This window comes from Wyeomyia smithii, chromosome 1, assembly GCF_029784165.1.
Source record: "Wyeomyia smithii strain HCP4-BCI-WySm-NY-G18 chromosome 1, ASM2978416v1, whole genome shotgun sequence".
Taxonomy (NCBI): Eukaryota; Metazoa; Arthropoda; class Insecta; order Diptera; family Culicidae; genus Wyeomyia; species Wyeomyia smithii.
In genome coordinates this window covers 33,609,926-33,630,846 of record NC_073694.1, presented here as the reverse complement: position 1 = coordinate 33,630,846, position 20,921 = coordinate 33,609,926, and the positions used below count along the sequence as shown (strand labels likewise).

The 20,921-nt window shown below is 36.8% G+C and overlaps 1 protein-coding gene across 7 annotated transcripts in view; it reads right to left on the bottom strand.

Moving 5' to 3' along the window:
- LOC129718573 (uncharacterized) overlaps nucleotides 1–20,921 on the bottom strand; it is a 310,807-nt gene that overhangs the window by 36,274 nt on the left and 253,612 nt on the right. For 5 of the 7 annotated variants that reach the window (XR_008726972.1, XM_055669465.1, XM_055669469.1 and 2 more), the window contains 5 exons: nucleotides 10,707–10,833; nucleotides 9,360–10,620; nucleotides 9,053–9,255; nucleotides 7,939–8,725; nucleotides 7,633–7,869 (listed from right to left, as the gene is read on the bottom strand). Coding sequence is in view for 6 of the 7 variants with exons in the window: in XM_055669465.1 (XP_055525440.1) it covers nucleotides 7,633–7,869; nucleotides 7,939–8,725; nucleotides 9,053–9,255; nucleotides 9,360–10,620; nucleotides 10,707–10,833 (2,615 nt within the window). In the remaining variant the exon portion in view is untranslated. The remainder of the gene's footprint in view (nucleotides 1–7,632; nucleotides 7,870–7,938; nucleotides 8,726–9,052; nucleotides 9,256–9,359; nucleotides 10,621–10,706; nucleotides 10,834–20,921) is intronic. The other 2 variants (XM_055669467.1, XM_055669470.1) reach the window with 1 other exon arrangement.

Here is a 20,921-nt window from a genome sequence, read left to right as displayed (position 1 = left end):
AGGTCTCAGGATTTTTGGATGCCCAACACGAGCAAAATCCCGCGAATCGATTTGTCAACACCTGCGTCCCGCCTGACTGGGTAAATTTAATTGATCAACCGCCGTTGGAACATGGGGGCCACCGGGCCCCCAGTCCAGTTAAGTTAATGCCTTTTATGAATTATCAAAAAAATCACCCTTCTTTCTTCTGCCATAGCTCGTCGTTTGGTGACACGGACAACAATGAACAGCTGATAAAAACCAGTCTGCCAGTTTCTGCACCGCTGTTAATCTGCTATCAAAATGTTCGCGGCCTACGCAGCAAAATCACTGATTTTAGTCTCGCAGTGTCAGATTCCCCATCCGATTGCATCGTGCTAACGGAAACTTGGCTTGATTCGCAAATCAACTCGTGCCAGTTGTTTGGTACAGATTATACCGTTTTTCGTTCTGATCGCTGCTCTAAAAATAGTAATAAAGCCTGTGGTGGCGGAGTGATTATTGCAGTTCGTAGTTCAATACCGTCTTCGCTACTAAGCAATGCAATGGATGATTCACTTGAGGAGCTTTGGGTTACCATTGCTACCATGCAGAGCTGCGATTAATCCAAGCAAAATGTTGACTATGACGAGAAAGAAAATATCATCGCACTCGTTTTTTTCTCTAATGAACAGCCAGTAACCATCACAGTAAGCGTGGAGATCCGACAAGTGAATCAATATCTTGTCTCTTTTGTTGCCATTTTCGGGTTTCCATTGTCAACCGTCGTGAATGTACAGAGTTTACTCGGAAATATCACTGCAATGCAAATCTAGGTGATTTTTGGAACATCAAAAATCGTTTCAGTAGCGTGATTATTTCAGTGCCAGCTTGAAGTTTGTTGCTATCAGGATTTTTTAAATTTGATTTCCTTTGCTGTATTGGGATTACTACGCTAGCGTTTGTTCTGCCATTGGTTAGATCATTGAAATGAGGTTAATTTGGATGATCGGTTTTAATTTAATATTTGTTTAACTAGATTTTGTTACAAAACCAAACATGACTGAAATTGAAATTGAACAGTTTCAAAGTTGAACCGTGCCAAAATTTAACAGGATCTGTATATAAATATACATACCCATACATAGTTAAAAGTTTTCTGTTTTGCCACCCGCGATTCATTTTTTGCCGCGAACTAACACTGTTTTTGGTTTAAGCTACAACAAGCATGATATTCAAGAGTCAAGTTCATAAACTCAAAGAGTAACTTAAAATGGAATATTATTTTTCAGATATGAGATCATTTGAAAAAAAATAATAGAATTTGTTTATTACAATTGGTGTTGTTTATTACAATTGGTGTTAAAAAGCATATTCTCTACTAGGAATAAAAATGAATGATCATACAGATTCAAAATGTACCAAACTTAAATACGCTCAGTTACAAAACGAAGTAAAGGCCCGAATACACACACGGCGTGACAACGCCTTCCTGACGAAAATTGTCAGTACCTTCTTGAAACCTTTTAATGTGCCTTCTAGCATCTGCCACCTTCCACTCGTCTACACGGAAGGAGCAATCACGCCGTCTCAAACTCCGGCGTGCGCTAACCTTCTTGTCGTCAAGCCACCTAATTCATGTTTGTTGGAAGAAAAAATAAGGCAACACACTTCTAGAATTACCAGCAGGCGGAAAATGATACAACACGGCGTGCCAGCGCCTTCGCCAAAAGAAGGCGACACAAGACCGCGTGGAAGGCACGATGCGTCTACACGGAAGTCAGTCAAGTACGCAGCTGAAGGCGGCGAACGACTACCTTCTTCACTAGAAGACAAAGCTAGAAGGTTCTGGTTGAAAGGCGTCCCAACGGAAGGCGCGTTTACGCCTTATACGCCGTGTGTGTATTCGAGCCTTAATAGTTGTTTATTGACAATGCTTTTAGTCGGCGTGCAGCCAAACCGAACCAAGCGTCGAAAGACATTTACCGCCGCGATTGCTGTGTAGGCAAGCTGCTACAGAGAATTTTTGTTATAATATCGTTATGAAATGCTCAAACGATTTCGTTACTTTATAATAGATAGATTATTACTACTCATATCCACTGGGTGTCAATAACTCAATCTGAGAAAACGGCGCTTAGTTCAGTCTGATCGCACGCCGACCATATATCAATATCATACATATCAATTGAAGAAAAATCATTGATTTTATGTTTGCTATCCTAATAACATCATGCTGTCAAAATGAACTTGATATTTCTGCTGGTTCAATCTCAGTACAGCCATACCCGAATGATGGAGAAAGATAGCAAGAAAAAAATGAGAGTGAGAGTTGACGCTAACATAATCATCGAAACATCGCAAACTCTTTTGTAATGAACCATGCATCGTAGTTGGCTGATTCTGGTGTTGCATCATTTTGGCGTAATGTCAGTAGTATGATATTGACTTTCCGCAGCTCTGCTACCATGAATGCAAAGCTAGTGATTGGTGCTTTCTATATACCGCCAAATCTACGCAATGAAATATAAGTTATCGATCACCATCTTTCGTCAATTGAAATTGTTAATGAATCGCTCGGCCCCAATGATGATTTATTGTTATTTGGAGATTACAATCGCGCTGGTTTAGCTTGGTCATTGCACCCGAACGGTAGATATATGGTTGTTGATGCGCAACATTCAGCTGTTAATATTGGCAGTGCCCGTCTTTTAGATGGTGTAGCTTTGAATGGTCTTTACCAGATTAATTCAGATTAATTCAACATGCTTTGCCAGCTTGCTCTGTTACCACTGCACTCGATGTACTCAGTAATATTGACCCTCATCACCCTCCCGTGATGGTAAGATTTGATAGGCCAGTTAGTGCTATATTGTTGAGGGATTTGACTCGAATGCTTATGATTTTCGGCGAAGTAATTTTGACGCTATTAATACAGCACTTTTTGGTATTGACTGGACGTTTCTAACTACCTGTAATGACTTCGATGAAGCTGTTGCCTGTTTTTACCACTAAAATACTAGAATTAATTTCACTTTATGTTCCCCGTGTGCGCCCGCGCCGAAGACCAGCGTGGGGTAACAGGGAATAAGCCGACTTAAACGGCAGAAAAATGCCTGCCTTCGTGCCTATCACAGGATGAGAAATGCATCTAATCGGTATCATTTTAAACTAGCTAGTTGCAAATATAAGATTCAGAATAAGAGACTCTACTTGAACTATGCTCGCAACACTGAACGAAACTTACAATCCAATCCAAAAAGCTTTAGGAAATTTGTTAACTCTAAGCGCAAAGAGGACGGTCTGCCTTCTACGATGTTCTTAAAGGACGAAGTCGCATTGAACAATAATAGTAAATGTGGTTTATTCGCTAAGCATTTTTTGAGTGTGTTCGGCACTGATTCTGTCTCGCCCGGTTTCGTAGCACACGCCATATCGTCTGTCCCCAGCGATGTATTCACAGCCGGATCATTTACTGTTGCTGCCGATGACGTGGAATTAGCCATTCACAAGCTAAAACAATCGTATTGCCATGGACCTGACGGTATTCCTGCCGCTCTTTTGAAGGCATGTTGCGAGGCGTTTAAATTTCCTATCACTGTTTTGCTGAATCTCTCTTTACGAAGCCATAAGTTTCCTGTGAGTTGGAACATTATCGTGGAATCACTTTACTGTGCGCAGGTTCTAAAATATTTGAGAACATCGTTTATAATCATCTGATGTTTCGTGTGAAAAATTACATATCCACTTCTCAACATGGTTTTTATCCAGGCCGTTCAGTTACAACCAACTTATTGGAATTTACATCGTTGTGTTTGCGCACCATGGAGCAAGGCCATCAAATTGATGCCATCTACACTGATCTCAAAGCGGCATTCGATCGGGTAGATCATGAAATATTACTCGCTAAGCTTAACAAACTAGGCGTATCACCTTGCTTGCTTTCGTGGCTTAGCTCTTATCTACGCTCTCGCAAATTAAACGTCAAGTTGGGATCATCTCAATCTTGTTGGTTTCTTACTCGCTCAGGAGTACCACAAGGTAGCATTTTAGGCCCGCTACTTTTCTCACTGTACATTAATGATGTCACTCGGTTGCTGCCACGTGGAATCAGATTATGTTATGCTGATGATGTTAAAATCTATTTGCTGATAGAATCTATCGACGACTGCGCAAGACTTCAAAGCTACGTAGATTTGTTTGCACAATGGTGTGAATCTAACCGTATGACAATCAGCATCTCAAAATGCTCTGTTATCAGCTTCAGTCGCAAAAAACAGCCTTTGGTTTATGATTACTGCATTGGAGATACGTATTTAAGACGCAGCGATATTGTAACTGACCTTGGCGTGGTGTTGGATTCTCATTTGACGTTTAGACAACACTATATGACGATTATAAGCAAGGCGAATCGACAGCTGGGAATTATTTTCAGAATTGGACGAGAATTCATTGATCCCGGAGCTCTGCGTTCTCTCTATCGCTCTTTAGTACGCTCTAACCTCGAAGCTAGCTGTGTAGTTTGGAATCCACACTATGAGTTCTGGACTAACCGTTTGGAGCGAATACAGAAATGTTTTATTCGGAAAATTGGCTGTATGCTACCATGGAGAAACCCTGACGCTCGACCGCCCTATGAACAACTGTGTCTACTGATTGGCTTAGCACCGCTCGAACAACGTCGCAAGGATATTTTAGCAAACACCGCCCATAGAATACTATTGGGCGTTTATGACTGCCCTACCGTTCTGTCGCTTCTTCAGTTACATTGCCCACTCCGACCACAACGGAACAATCAGCTACTACGGGTTAGGTCACATCGCACCAACTACGGACTGCATGCGCCAATTCGGCAGATGGCTTTTGAATACAACCGACGTGATATTAGTTTAGTCTTTTAACTGTATTTGTTCACTTGTTAAGTATTCTGTATTGTTATAATCTAATAGTTTTATCTTGTGATTGTGTTGTACTAAAAGATACTGGGTTTTTATGCCGCTTTGAGTGAAGACACAAGTTTGCTCAAGGTGGCTTTTCCCAGTCCAAATATCAAATATCATTAAGACGGGTAGTCGGATGACGAAATTCAATAAATAATAATAAATAATAATAATAATAATCCCCGGAACGCTGCATTTTGTTTTTTGCTGAAAAGTGAATCCTATGTAAAATCGTCTGCTAAACACATTGGCGTGGTCAACATCACAATCGAGGGGGGGGGGGGTATTTTGAGGAAATTGCAAATTAAGTTTTGAATCGAAAAAAATGCAATGTTGGCAACACTGTAGAAAAAAATTGATCACGTAGTTCGAATCTACATCTAAAACCCTTCAAAATGATATGTCAATATCACCTGTAGCTCTCTAGGGTCCCGATATATTCACAAAATAAAAAAGGTGTTTTGCTAAATTCGCAAAAAGTGGAGGCAGTCCCATTGGCCGAGGGGTCCACCAATCGGTACAATACTTTGTACTTATAAGTTCCAGCTCGAAATACATCGACTCACAAATTTTGGTCGAAATCAGAGATGGTCGATGCATTTCCTCGGACACTTGACATGGAATGACCCATATGTTTACTTTCTAAATGAAAAAAGTATGAATTTATTTTAATTTTTATCATATTTTCTAATCAAATACAAAAATAACATGTTTTTATAATTTCTCCACATGTAGAATGACTAGAGTCAAATGTGGCCTCCGAAAATAACTGTTTGTCTTAAAAAGCTCCAAGGATCGCTCGGAAACAGTTTTGATGCGAAAATTGATTAAAAAAAAAGTTAGAGCAGAAAAGGTATTTTCAGAGACAAAAAAACAAACATTTTTTACAAAGTTGTTTGAAATTAATGGGGCTACAACACTGTAGGTTAACTTTTTCCTGTAACTTCAAAGATAAAATAGTTGGACTTCTGTTTTCATAGAAGCTTTTGGTCACCTAATTTTTTGATATATATGAAAATAAGCGCTCTATCATATGAAACAACTTGGTAAAAGAATTCTTTTTTCTATTTTGTAGCGTTTTAAAGCTGCTAGGAAACGTGTTTTCATCACAAAAGAAAAGATATCGAGGAACCACGTTTCTTGTCAAGTAGAAAATGGGCTTCAGGCTTCAGATCGCTCGAAATACAAGAATGGAACAGATGAGATTCATACCGACCAAAAGGACTAAAACGACGAACCCGAACGAAATTTTATCACATAAACTTTGGTTGCGCAGCTAAAGAGTTCGAAAAATTTGTAAGTGTATAATTGTGGGATACTGTCACAACAATACAAAAAAAAAAAATTTGCGACGTGCCGAATTGATACGAGAGAGCTGAGTGCTATGTCGAATTCCACGATGGGCCAAATTCGGGCCGAGGCGAGAAAAACCGATTTCACACCATGAAAACGTTCGACCTCAGATCACCAAACACAATAAAACCTAACTAAAACGTCCATAAAATGGTTTTTATGGCCAATTTATTCATTGAAAACTGACAGCCTTGTTCACATTATAGCGAATATTATGTGATATCGCGTATCTTGAAATCAGAATCCTTACATCTAGTTTTCGTGGGAAATTTACTGTATGACATTTGATATCAAGATTGCCGATATCACATAATATCCGCTGAAGGGAGTTTTTAGATTTAGATTATTCTACCGCGGATCGCCTTTGGTTTAATTATGAACGACGCTTACCAGATAATAGTGGAATCTGTGCGACCTGGTCTTTTTATAAGAGACGCTCCATGGCTAACCAGATTTATTATTTATTCATATGCAAAAACAATTGCCAATCCAAAAAACGAATGCAGAGAAATCATTGAAGCAATCCATAATAGTACGAAAACCGTGTACATAGCGTGAAGGGAACAAAAATAAATCGACAAGTTTTCTCTTCCAACATTTTGATTAGAGTTGAGCGCATTTTTTGTTCTGGCCATAAAAAACAGTAAATGTAATGTTGGTCCGACACTTATTTTCTCCACAACAAGTTCCCGATCAATTATGTCTTCCAAACAAGGTGCAACACACACAGAAATAGACCCACTCACAACAGATGGTGCTCTTGCTTGCACTGTTATACACTAGCAGTACTGTCTACTGTGCATGTTTGAAAGCACCAACAGTGGCGCAAACAGAACCAGCGGAGTGATTATTCGGAGCATTCGAAAGAAGGGAGTGTACGAAAGGTGACATCTAAACACACACACAAAGGAGGTGACAGGTTTCGTGAGGAATTATGATCAAAGTGCTTAGTAGAGGAGACTACCGTGTAGGTGAAAGAGCACAGGAAGTGACGGTGAAACAGGATCGGATGAGGTGTGTGACATGATGAAAATGTGATGATAGTAGATACAAGATTTTGAGTGGTGGAAGCCAGAATCGGATGTTTTCGCGCAACCTTAGGGGAAATTGTTCTGACTTCCAAACTGTCCAATAGTAACCAGAATATAGAGCAATCGTGAAATGTTCAACTAACTATGAGAGATAATTTCAGCATTGAAAATAGATCATAGTTTGACCGAAGTTAGCAGTTAGGAGCTGTTAGTATTTAGACAAATATATGAATTGCACAGGAAACAGGAAGTGGTTAGACATACTGGTCATACTGAGACTTGAGGTTAGCTTTAGTGTTTAGGTAATTGTTTTGGTTTTAAAAATCTAATCAAATTTTTGTCTGTCTTACGTCGAGGAGGGGGCCGTAATAGATCATCTAATGAAAATGTTCTAGCGGTGGCCCCTCCCACTTGCTGAGGGCTGCTGAGGCTCAATATGGATGGTTTTCTAATACCCAAACGTCCGAAGATGGTCCGATGAGTCGCGGGTGTCGTCGCCGTTGACGACGAGGAAACTGTCCCAGCGGTGGCCGCTGCTTGCAGCTGATCGCGCAGGGCTGTATTGAGGTGATGTGGCGGAAAGTTGGCTGTTTAAGATACAAAAAAAAAAGAAAAAAATTATGAATGGTTCTTATATAAAAATGTTCGAAACATACTTCGATTCCTGTGAGCTTCATCAGCGAGTAACTTTTCGATCTTCTCCGGAAAGTGTCGCTTTGCACACCAAACCAGACCGATCACGGCTAGCACCACAAAAACGGTAATCAATCCCAACCAGAATGGTTCTTGCAGCATACGTTCGGATAGTGGCTTGTACGGAATTCGCATCATTCGCTTTTCGCAGCGAGGACCCTCCCACCAAGCGTGACACCGGCAGAAGAATCCATTATTCTTAGGATGGCATTCACCCCGCCCTTCACAAGGATTATCTTCGCAAGGTTTCGGCTTCTCATCGCACCGCTGACCGATATATCCCGGCTGACAGAGACACTTGAAGCTGGACTGGGTCAGCTCACACTTGCCGAAGTAACACGGTTCCAATTCGCACATGTTCAACGCACAAAAACGACCGGTAAAATGCCCCCGACAGTGGCATGTCCCTCGATCCTTCTGCATCACACACTTTCCTCCCGACTGGCAGAGATTGGGCTTACAGCTTTCAACCCACTCTTCCTCGCTGGTGATCAGCTTCATCTTGTAGCCGATGTCGGCCTGCAACCGAATGGTGGCATTCAGTCGAACTCCCAACCCTTGAACACTTCGCTGGCGGATGTGAAGCGTGTTCAGGTAGGATGTGATGTAGATTGGGGCCGGCTTGGCCGGATTGTTTTCGATTAGCTGGTATTCGGCCGAGTAGCCGGTTTTAGCACTGGTTGCATTCAGGTGCACCAGCTCACACAGGTGCCACAAGGTACCGTTCTTGTCCGCGTAGTTGTCGAAAATCTGTGAAAGTTTCAATGGAGACGCATTGTAATACATGGTACGCATCGTTAAATTTGTCTAAAACAGTTGTGAAATCGAATGGAAAACTGATGTATGAGTATGAACGTTGGAAAAAAGGTAAAAAATACATATGAGATTGCTGCCCAGAGCAGATTTTTTTCTGTTCACTACAAAATCATATCGCATTCGCTGCACGCATCGCCATAAAGCGGTGAGCGCTCCGCAGCTCCAATTAGTGTCAGCAAATTGAATCGAAATCATAGCCACCGATTACAGTCCACAACTCCGGGACGGAGCGGGGAGCGGTGTTCCACGAAACTGGCTTACCTCAATAAATCCGTTCTTATGGCAGCCGTGCTCGCTAAACCCCACGCCGTGCAGCTCCAGCAGGATAACCTCCCCGAGTGGTGCTATCAGGTGCTGGGTGAAGTCCATTTCAGATGGCATCGTTTGCGGGTAGTTAAGGTAGAATAAATTGCCATTCGTTTTGTTCTTGAGATTTATGGACCGCTGCTCGATTACCGTGCTAACTGAAAGGTGAAATAAAAGGAGAGCAATGTGGTGTAAGCGTAACTGCACACGTATGTGACTTTGCGGGGCAAAGTCGGCTGAATAAAATATCGATCGATCTTACGTGTTTTGAAGCTCGCATGAAATCCTTTTCCTCTGGGCAGTGAACCGGTTTTCAGACGCACGACCAGTCGTTCGCCTTTACTGAGGAAGACACCGTCATTCAGGTGATGCTCGTCACCGAATGGCTCGAACGGTCCATCGGCGATGTCAACATACAAAGCACTGTCCTGAATAATATCGAAAAAATCTATCTCCAGCCAAACTTTCTTCCCGAACGGTGCCTGAATGATGTAGGTGCAGTCGAGGTTATTGAGCAGAAAGTGCGGATAGTTCGGACTACCGATTGTGCCTTCGCGTGACGTAATAGTCTGGATGGGACAACCAGTAATATCCACCGTACTCCAAGTGGCTGAATATCCGCTACCGGAGACGGAAAAATCCGAATGAAACCGCAGAAAGGCTTCGTTTCCGGTCGAGATAAAATTGAATCGCGTCATGTTGGAATCGTGCGTCCCACACCACCGAACGTAGGGCAGAAACGATGGTCCCGTGTCACCATCCGAGACTGACTCAAACAAACTATTAGACTCTAAGGTAATACTCTGATTACTGTTCTTCACCGTTTTGTAATTATCGGAACTGAGAAAGCGCTTCTTACGATCCCTCAGTTTTGAATTGATCTTTTCCAGTAGCTTGATGTTATCTTGCAGCTTCTGTTGGATATCATCGTTCAAAGCAAGCGACCGCTTGCGCTGGAACTTTTCTTCCCTCGGTAGGGAACTTCTCGGATCGTTGAAATAATTACCATAAAGAAGATTACGAAAGGGTTGCTCATCCACGGACTCCGCTGACGATAAATCTTCTACATGTTCCCAAAACATCGCCATCGGGAAAGCGTTCGTTCCGGGATTCAGCAGAGGACTCGGCAAAACCTCAACATTCTGAATGCTCACGTAATCGTACAAACACTCCTGCTGATGTTCAATGTCCAACTTCTGGAACTGAACGATGATGCGGCTGCCCTCGGGAGCCACCAATCGTATCCAGTAATCAGTCTGGATTGGATAAGGATTAGGATAGCTGGGCGATACTAGGCGTCCCTCGGTTCCAGTGTGGGTCTGATTCCGGGCCATATTCTCCTCGGCCGTTGGTCGTGGTTTCTTACAAACGTACCCTCCAACCGAACCACACTTTTGAGCGCTCCAATGCAACCCCGAAGAAATCATCGGCGTAGGGGAAACTCTCCACTGCAGCCCGAGACAGGAACCACCGGTAATCTTGGTCAGCTGACCCGTATCCGGTTTCTGTCCCGGTAACCATCCCTGCAAGCGATCAAACATCAAACGAATCATTTACTCGCTCTGCAAATTGCCTCTGATTGTGGATTTACTTAATTGGTTTAATTTACCTCAAAAACCAGCTTGGCACCGTCCACCCACTCCAGCATTCCGGTGTCACTCGCCAGCTCACCACCCACCCAGTACAAGGCCCGGGGTGTGTAGTCCAAACTGTTTCGGATGTTGGTCGTAATAAATCTGTCAATAGAGAGATTAATGGTTGGGCGTTTCAGTACATTAATTAAATGGCAGATGTTTCACATTTCGTAAGGTGGTGACTTGGGTAATTTAACTGCTGTATTATGAACGAATTTTAAACTTTAAACAGCATAAAAATACTTAAATATAAAATTCTGAGAGCTGAAGTTAAAAGTTTGAAAAAAAAAAACAAAAATTCAGATATCAAAAAGTCAGAGTAAAAAACCAAAATTTTAAACTTGAAGCCAAATACCAAAAATTAAAAGTCAAGAAGCGAGTATAAAGTCAAAACTCATAAGCCATAAATTTCAAGTAAAAAGTCAAGAGCTTATCGAATAAAATGTAGGATAGAATAATACTCAACAGATAAAATAAAAAATTTCAAATGTTTGAAAGTCAAACAGAGAAAAGTTCAAAAAGGGAAAAAATTAAGAGGTCAAATGTAAAAAAAAACCGAAATTCAGAGGTTAAAATGCTTAAAAGGCAAAAAGTAATATATCAGAGAGTCAAAGAGACAAGAAGTTGAGAAGTCCAAATGTTGAAAATTCCCAGAATCAGAAAGCCAAGAATTTGATCGCGAAAGTTATAAAGCAGTTTAACAAAAGATAAAATAAATCCAGAAAAAATAGACGGAAAGTTTAAAAGTAACGAAATCAAAAGGCAAATAGTTTGCGACTTAAAAAATATAAAGTTGTCAAAAAGTAATAAAATCGCAAACACAAACATACAAAAAACAAAAAAAGTCAAAGAGATAAAAAGTAACGGGTAAAACGCACGAATAAAAAAAAACAAAACACGTTAAAATGGCTGAAAGTAAGAAAGTCAAAGATATAAAATCGCAGAGTCAAAAAAGATGGTAGGTTTAAAAATTTTAATTCAAAAAGTAGCCACGTTGAAAAGCTAAATAATCAAATTCAATGAAGTTCAAAAAGTCTAATTTTTACCATTTTCAAATATTCAAAAGAGGGTCAAGCCGCCAAAAAAATCGGAAATTAAAAATCCAGAAAGCTTAAAATTCAGGAGTAAAGTAAGTCCACAGTTTTAAAAACAAAACGCTAAAAAGTTAGGAAGTAAAAATTCGAAAATAAATGGAGCCTTTCACTGAATGACAAAACAGGCAACAAATTAAAAAAGTACAAAAACGAAACAAAAATAAAAAAAGAGAAAGAATATAAAACAAACCAAATTGCGGAAGAAACAAAAAATAAAAAAAAAAACGAAATAATAATCAGTCACAAATTTGAAGTGGCAAAAAGATAAACATTCAAATAGATAAACAGTCGAAGAATTGAAAAGATAAAGAGTCGAAAATTCAACAATTGAGCCAAAAAGTTTGTATAGTCAAGAAGTCAAAACGGTAACAAGCTAGAAAGTTGAAATATCAAAAAGTTAATATGTCTACACTTTTAGGTGCCTCCAAATAAAAGTTCAATAACTGTTGAAAAATTTAAATCTGTGAGTTTAAAATAGAAATAATCAAAAAGTTAGAGTCACATAATTCACAAAAAACAAAATCAAGAAGTCCAAACTTAGTGATATAAAAGTTAAAGCGGCAAAACGTCGAAAAACCATAAAACTTTGAAATAAAAAGTCGTTTTGATTTTTTTCTAGGTGAAATAACTAACAAGTGGAAAAGTCAAGAAGTCGATTGAGCAAACAGTCCAAGCAAAAAAAAAAAGTTTTAAAGCGAGGATATTTATAAAAATAACGGATAAAAAAGAAGTATAAATATTAACATAGCACTACAAAATGTAAATGATTACGAAAACTGATATGAAAGTTTGAAGAAAAGAAAAAGAAAATCTAAAAGATCAGAAGTCCAAAAACCCATAAGTCTAAAAGTCGATAAGCCTCAAAGTTTTAGAAGCCTAATCGTCTTAAAGGTCTAAAAGTCTAAGTTTTAAAAATTTAAACATTTTACAGGTCATAATTCTCAAGAGTCAAAAAATCTTAAAGGGTCAAAAATCTCAAAGGTCTAAAATTCTTGGAGGTCTAAAAATCTCAAAGTTTTAAGCGTCTTGAAGGGTTAAAAGTCTGAAAGTCGAAAATTTCAAAGTCTTGAAGGTCAAAATGTCTTGAAAGACTAATAGTCTAACAGTCGAGAGTTTCGCAGTCCTAAAATATTGGAGGTCTAGAAGTTTACGACATCGACAAGACAATAATTAGAGATTCACAGTCACGATATTAAAAAAAAAAGGATAAAAAATAAGCAAATCGCCAAAAATCCATAAAATATTTACTTATTACATTTTTCTGTTTTATAACTACGAAAAATGAGCAAAGACAGAAGGTGTAATTTAGGATTAATAAAAATTTCTTCTGTCTGGATGAGCAATTTTTTTCTAAGTCTAAGTTAAAACTTCTGTTCTTTTTCGTGTTTCGTATCCTCGTCGAATTGCCCACACTCATAAAATCTTGACGTCAAACAGAAAATAAGTCGTTTTGATTTTTCAAGGTTAGAAAAAAACCCAGCCACACAAGTCAATAAACAAAAAAAACTAAAAGTTAAAAGAAAAAAAAACTTGCATAGAAAAGTTATTTATAAAAATAATGAATATAAAAGAATAAGAAATGTGCACGCATTAAAAAAAAGGTCATTTAGACTTGAAAAACTGGTCCGAAAGTGTAAAATTTTTAAAGTCAAAAGGCCTAAAAGTGTAAAAGTAAAAGAGTCTTAACGGACTTATACGTCTTGCGGTGGTGTAATCGGAAACGCATCTGACCGGAGATTAGAAGTTGTGGGTTCGAGTCCCACCTGCTGGACTATATTTTTCGTAAATTTCTAATTAACTATTTTCCCAGTTATTACATTTTTCAATCGTCAGCTCCACATTTACTGCTTGAAATAGAAAAAAAATAGCTTGACTTGCATTATAGTCATTAAAAATAAGAAAGATTATCTTGAACTACAACATATTGAGAACATTTTTACAAATTTTCATAAAGATCTGAGCAATAAGGAGAAAGTTAGAGCAATTTGCAACACGCCTCGCTACGGCCGCATAAGCTAAACTTTAAACTTTAAACGCGACTATCTCGGAATAGTGTTTTTTTCGAAAAATGACTTTGCCGTGATCCTGATTGCGGGAAAACTACTGAACCGCTTTCCTTCATCTTTTTTTTTAAATTTTTGTTATTAAATTCGTCGGTCCTTGAACGATCGCTTTTTAAAACATACAGTTACAGTTTGTCGCAAAAAAAAGTTTAATGCAATTTTTAGCGCTCAAAACGTGCATTTTTTGTGAAAAACGTTCCCGTTTGGACTTAAAACAAAATACTCATGAAAGCGATCGTTCAAGGTTACGGCACACTTCTAAACTAATGAAATAATATGAGTTTTTTGAATTCAGTTGACCCGCTGAGTCTCTATCAGGATCACCGCAAACCTCTGCGAAAAAAAGCGATTCGGGCCATTACTCCAATAATAATTGGTATATTTCAAAATCATTCGTATTTTTTGTTGTTGTTGATAAAATGGTGCTATGCACTTAAAAATAAGTTCGAACTTCCCTCATTTTTCTTGACTAAAAAGGTATATTGAAACATTATAAAAAAAAGTTAAAACATTAAAATAGAACATGCCTCTTCTGTAGTCATGATAAGAGTGATTTGTATTTCTCGTCTTGACTTAAGCCAAGGCCCTGCTTAAGTCTATAATACAGTTCAGGGAGGAGCCTGAACATGCATACATTAAAAGCAAGCATACGCAGCCCTTAAGACTATGCATGCCGTAACCAATCAAAACATCGATCAATGCATTGCCCGCAATAGCGCGCCTGCATGATCGAGATAGCTAGCGTCATCGGTGCGACAAGTGCATCCACGATGATTGAAAGAAAGTCATCAAAGCGGACCACGAAAAATGATCGCAATGATAGCTGAAAAATATTGGTGCATAATCGAATAGTGCGCGCGTCAGCATTAAACGCAGCGCCGCAATAATCGTGTTAAATTATAATTTGGTTTGGTGCACTGGCGTGCACTTGAGGTTATTGCCGAACTGTGAATTGATGAGGATTGCGTCTATGGAAATTGATACTAAGAACAATCGATTTCGATTGTGGGAATCGGTTTGTTAGAATGTTGGCTTGGTATTAAGAAATCTGACTGTGGAAAAGTGTTTACGTAATGAAACTGGATATTTGGATTAAGTGTTTGGGACGGTTATAAAGTTTTGAGTTATAGACTCATAAACTTGGGAAATGGAAAGTTGTTTTTTTTTCAGGATTATTTATGGGATCGTAGAATAGAAAAGGAAAGTTAGTGTAGTTTTTAATTATGCCACAACATAACCCCTTAATGGTCTTAAAGTCTTAAAGGTCTAAAAGTCTAAAAGTCTTTAAGTCTGAAGTCTAAAAGTCTGAAAGTCTCACAGGTCTAAAATTCGTGAAGGTCTAAAAGTTTTTAATCCCTAAGTGTCTTAAAGGTCTTAAAGTCTGAAATATCTAAAAGTCTTCGAAATCCAAAAGTCCAAAATTCGAAAAGTTTTAAAGTCTCTAAGTCTTGAAGTTTTGGAAGTGTAAAAGTATTAAAGGTCTAAAAATCTTACTGGTCTTAGAGTCTTGAATGTCTAAAACTTTTAAAAGTCTAACAGTCGAAATGTCGAGAAGTTTTAAAACCTTAAAATCTTGGAGGTCTAAAAATATTAATGTCTTAAAGATCGAAAAGTCCCAAAGCTTCAAAGTCATGGAGAATGATATGTCTTAAAGGTCTGAAAGTCTCACAGATCTAGAAATCGAGAGGTTCAAAACCTTAAAATCTTGGAGATATAAAAGTCTTAAAGGTCTGAAAGTATTAAAGGTCTAAAAGTCTAAAAATCTATACGACTTTAAATCCTAAAAGTCTAAAGGTCTTAATGGTCTTAAAATCTCAAAGGACTAAAAGTTTTAATGGTCTAAGATACTTGAAGGTCTAAAAGTGTTAAAAGTCCAAAAGTCTTGAAGGATCAAAAATCTTAAAGGTTTCAAAATGTTAGAAGTCTAGAAGTCTATAAGTCAAAAAGTTTTAAAGTATTGAAGTCTTAAAGTCTTGGAGGTCTAAAAATCTTAAGTGTCTTAAAGTCTCAAAGGTCTGAAAGTTTTAATGGTCTTCAAGTCATGAAGGTCCAAAAATCTTAAAGTTCTGAAAGTCTTGAAGGTTTAAAAATCTTGAAGGTCTGAAAGCCTTACAGATCTAAAAGTCTCAAAAGTCGAAAAGTCTTGGAGGTTTACAAGTCTGAAATTTTAATTCTTAGTATCCTAAAGATCTAAAAATCTAAAAGTCTTGGAGGTCGATATGTTTTAAAGGTCTAATAGTTTCAAAGGTCTGAAAGTCTCACAGAACTGAAAGTCTAAAAGGTCTTACATTCGAAAAGTCGAAAATTTCGAAGCCTTAAAATCTTGGGGGTCAAAAAGTCTTAAGGTCTAAAAGTGTTAAAAGTCTAAAAGTCAAAAAGTCAATAAGTTAATGAATTAAAAAGTCTAAGTTTAAAGGTTCGATTTTGTGACGTTCTGGCATCTTCGTATTTTGCTTTTTGGCTTCTACAACTTTCTACTTCTCATTTTTCTCCATAAGAGTTTTACCTTTGGACTTTTTGACTTTTCTTCGTTTTGACTTTTTAATGTTCCACCATTTTGTTTTTCGACGGTTGAATATTTTTTCTTTTGAATAATGAACAATTGTTTTTAAATTGTTTTTAAATTAAATATAATTGGTTATCTTACAAGGCGTAGTTTTCGTAGCAAAAATGAGATCTAAACATAATGAGTTTTTTGAGTTTTTTAATAACTAATTACATTTTTGTGTTTCCTTCCAAAAAAATGCTTTTGTCTTACGATGAATATTTTTTTTTTGAAGGACAAAATCACTGTTCACAACTTTGCCAAGGACATTGTAGCAATCCAACAAACCGTTCTTGTTTTAATTTTTTTCATTGATTTTGGAAAAAAATATAAAAAAAAATTGTTATTTATAGGGTAGCGAACGGCTTTGGCAGATTTCTGCATAAGATTGCCGCAGAAAACCTGCCGAAGAAAACCACTGCCGAAGCCGTTCGCCACCCTATCTTTACGACCAGATTTTTTTTTTGTTGAAAACAATTTTTTTCAAACAGTGTTTGTTTTTTTTCGGAAAAACATAACTATTATCAACAACTGTACCCAAGATGTCGCACCGATCAAACAAACAGTTCTGGCCCTAGAAATATTTGTAGTCGCCAATACCCGTTTTCATTAAACCTTTTCACAAATCAGTCGTTACTTATAAAAAATTTTTCATAGCACAAAAAAGCCTAAGTTTCAGCTAGATTTAAGATGATACGAGCATTTCGTCATTTTGTCTTATGGTTTTTCTTCCTTTTGTTCTTCTTGCCTTTTTTTGTTTAAATAATCTTGTACGTATTTAATTGTTGAAGCTCTGTCATTGTCGTCAGTTTCATCAATATATTGTTTTGTCTTATAGTCCAGGTTCTTTGTTCTCTTGATTTTCTCTTTGTCTTTTCTTTATGGCTCTTTATCTTTTCGTTGCTTATTTTTGGTTTTTGTTCTCTTTTTTTGTTAAATTTTGCGTTTACTTCTTCTGAATTTTTCAACTTTTTTATATTTTTTCTGTTTTAACTTTTATCTCCTTGATATTTCAACTTAAAGTTTTATTGACGTTTGACCTCTTATAATTTGAATGTCTTACTTTTGCCTGTTTTCTACTGTTCTAACTTTTTAAACGTATAAAGTTTTTTACTAATCATTTGTGACTAGGGTGGTCGGTATAACCGACTTTTCGAAAAACCGGTATTTCGGTATTCATAAAAATAAAAACCGGTAAAACCGGTAAAAAAACGGTATTTTTACTTTTTTAAGATTAATACAAACCAGAGGTGACTCATGGTCTTTAAACCTACTTTTTCAACTGCAAAATTCTTAAAATCATAGTTTCGGGAAGTAATGATGATTGTCTTCGAAAAAAAAAACTCTGTACTATTTAAAAATAAAACTGAAAAATAATTAAAGGTTGTCGAACGTCTCCGGAAGTGGTTTTCTTCGGCCGGTTTTCTGCTGCAGTCTTATGCAAAAACCTGCCGAAGTAAGTCACTGCCGAAGACGTTACCTACATAAATTTTATTTTGAAATTTATTTTTTGCTTAGCGTCTCAGGTTGCATCTATTTATGGACGTGTCGCTGCATGATTATGTTTTTGCATTTATGAGTATCTATGCTCCATTACGATCCAGATTTTTTTCGTTAGATTATCTGCGATTATTGTTTTGATCTCTTGTGGCATACGATCCAGATACAACACTGGATAACAGTGTTTCAAAAACTCCAATGAATGAATCTAGTGATATGATTACGAAGAACATAGTTTCAAAACTCATGTAATAACAAAAAAACATGCAGATTTTTATTTTAACTTTCTTTCGCATCGCAAAGCTTAGTTTCAAATTAGTGAACAACTTTAAAATTCGTAGAAAAACAATATTTGAAACTGTTGAGAAGAGTATATGAATGAAGTAAAAAAAAGAAATCACGATCAGACCAGAATTTACTTTTCACGAATCCGGACGAATCGAAGGTAAATACTTCTTTATTCTGCTCGATGCTCTTTAAACAGTTCGTCCAAATTATTTATTATTATAATTATTTTATTAACTTTAGCTCCTGATGGAGAAACGAAAAATGTGGCATATGAACAAGTTTGTAACTGAAATAGAAATAAATATTTGAAATGAGAGGTTGGTAAAAAATATATAAAATAAAGAAAATGATAGAAAAAGCAGAAACTTTCACACGAGTAAGGCCGGATACATTCAGCTAGATGCTAATTGCTGCGATACGGGCGACGAAGCTTTGACCATGCTACAGGCTACAGCTATTTAAATTTCACTTTTTCAAGGAGCAGTAACTTTCAACTGTGAACACTTTGTATCAACAAAAATAAATTCCTAATCCAAATTTTATTTATTTATTTATATTTATTTATTATTTTTGAATAGCACAAAATGAATAATGACTTGCGTATTTTCGCTGACATGATTGTGATTACTGCCTCAAACTATGATTTTCATAATTTGTAGTTAAACTGGTAGGTTTAAAACCCACGCGTTGCCTCTGTGAGTATGAATGTGTAAAGAGATTAGTATTTATACTTAAACAATGAATGTGTTGCTTTATTGATATGAAGTTTTTTGACATATTATCGATACACACAAACACATCGTCTGAATCCGAGCAGATTGTTAGAAAATAACAAAAATTGATACATAGGCAAGGGTTAATTAATATTTAATGTTGCTTCTGTCTAAATGTATTTATTATACAGGATGTTAGGGAGCACACATAAAATCCTTTAAGGGGCGATAGAGGACCATATTTGATGAGAAAAAAAAAATCCTTCTACACATATGGCCAAAATTCAACTACTGCAGAGTTATTCACTATTTTCAGTTTTCGGTTATGTTTGCCTTTAACGAGCAGAAAATTGTGAATTTTTGAGACACTATTGATTACGAAATTTTTTTCAGCTCTCCAAAAGAACCAACATAACTGAGCTAGCTATCATACTTCTTGTGATAGACCTCGTTGAGATGAACATAACCGAAAACTAGAAAAAGAGAATAACTCTTCAGTTGTTAAATTTTGACCATATGCGCAGAAGGATTTTTTTCATCAAATAGGGTCCTCAATCACCCCTTAAAGGATTTGATTGAAAGTGAGCTACCTTACACCCTGTATACATCATCATGTGATTTGTAACGCCTACCTAAGTGAGTAGCATTCATTAGCCTAACAATGATTTATGAACATTGTGACAAGTTTTTTTTATTTCAATTTAAAGAAAAATACTGAAAATACCGGTTTTTCGCCTCTCCAATACCGGTATTTCGGTAATGAAAAAAAATATCGGTTTTACCGGTTTTTGTTTTACCGGTAAACCACCCTATTTGTGACTCTTTGACATCTTATATTTTTGTTGTTTTACTTTTTTTTATTTTACATTTTTGATCTCTTGGATTTTAATTTGCTGAACTTGCAGTTTTTGAACATTCAACTTTTACCTTTTTTCGAAAAGACTTTTTCATTTTGTGATTTTGTATCCCTTTAATTTTTTGTTGTTTGAACCCCGTGCCATTTAACTTTTTAGATTTTTCTTAATCGACTTTTCACTTTTCGAATTTATATCTCTTCTTTTTGTAATCTTCAACTCTTCGAATGTTTGACTCTTTAAATTAGAGACCGTTTAATTATTCTGCTATTTGACATTTTTTCTCTACAGTTTGATTTTTTTATTATTATATTCTCCATTTTTGTGGTATCTAAGCATGTTAGTTTTTGAAGTTTTGTGACGTTTCGGCTTCCTCATATGTTGATTTTCCGATTTCTCCTCATTTTGTCATCTTGAATTTACTACATTTTAATTCCTGTTTTACACTTCAAATTTTCGATCAAGATTGTTCATTTTTAATTTTTTATTTCGCATTTATTTTTGACTATTTAACTATTTGATTTTTGTATTTTTTTACCTTTTTGACGCTTAAGCTCTTTGATTTAAAACTTTTGGGAATTTCAATTTTTTACTAGTAACTTTTGATTTTTGTTATTTGAATTTTTACTTGTAATCTTTTCGAAGTTTTGGCTTTTTGACTAGCTAACATATTGACGTTTTGAGGTTTTGATTTTTTGACTTTTTACTTCCATTTTTAATAACTCTGACAATTTTCAACCTCAGGCTTCTTGACTCCTTTTTGCAAGATTTAATTTGTTATGTTTGCAACTTTTGATGTTTCGAAATTGTGACAGTTGAGTTTTTTTCGCATTTTTCAAAATTTCAATTTTTTGATGTCGCAGATTTTTTGCTTTTATTTTGAATTTTGGACATTTTTACTTTCTCACTCATTAGCGTCATTTAAAGTTTTGGTTTGTTTACTTATTGACTGTGGGTTTTTGTGGCTGCTTGATGAGTTTTTTGACAACTTGACTTGTCTTAACTTCTTAACTTGTTAACTATATGACCTTTAAGGCCGTTACAAATTTTATTTTCATTTCTATCACCCCTCCTTCAAAAATCTTGAATATTGGAAGGGGAAGAAAAAAAAAGCTCAAACCGTTTTGTTCATT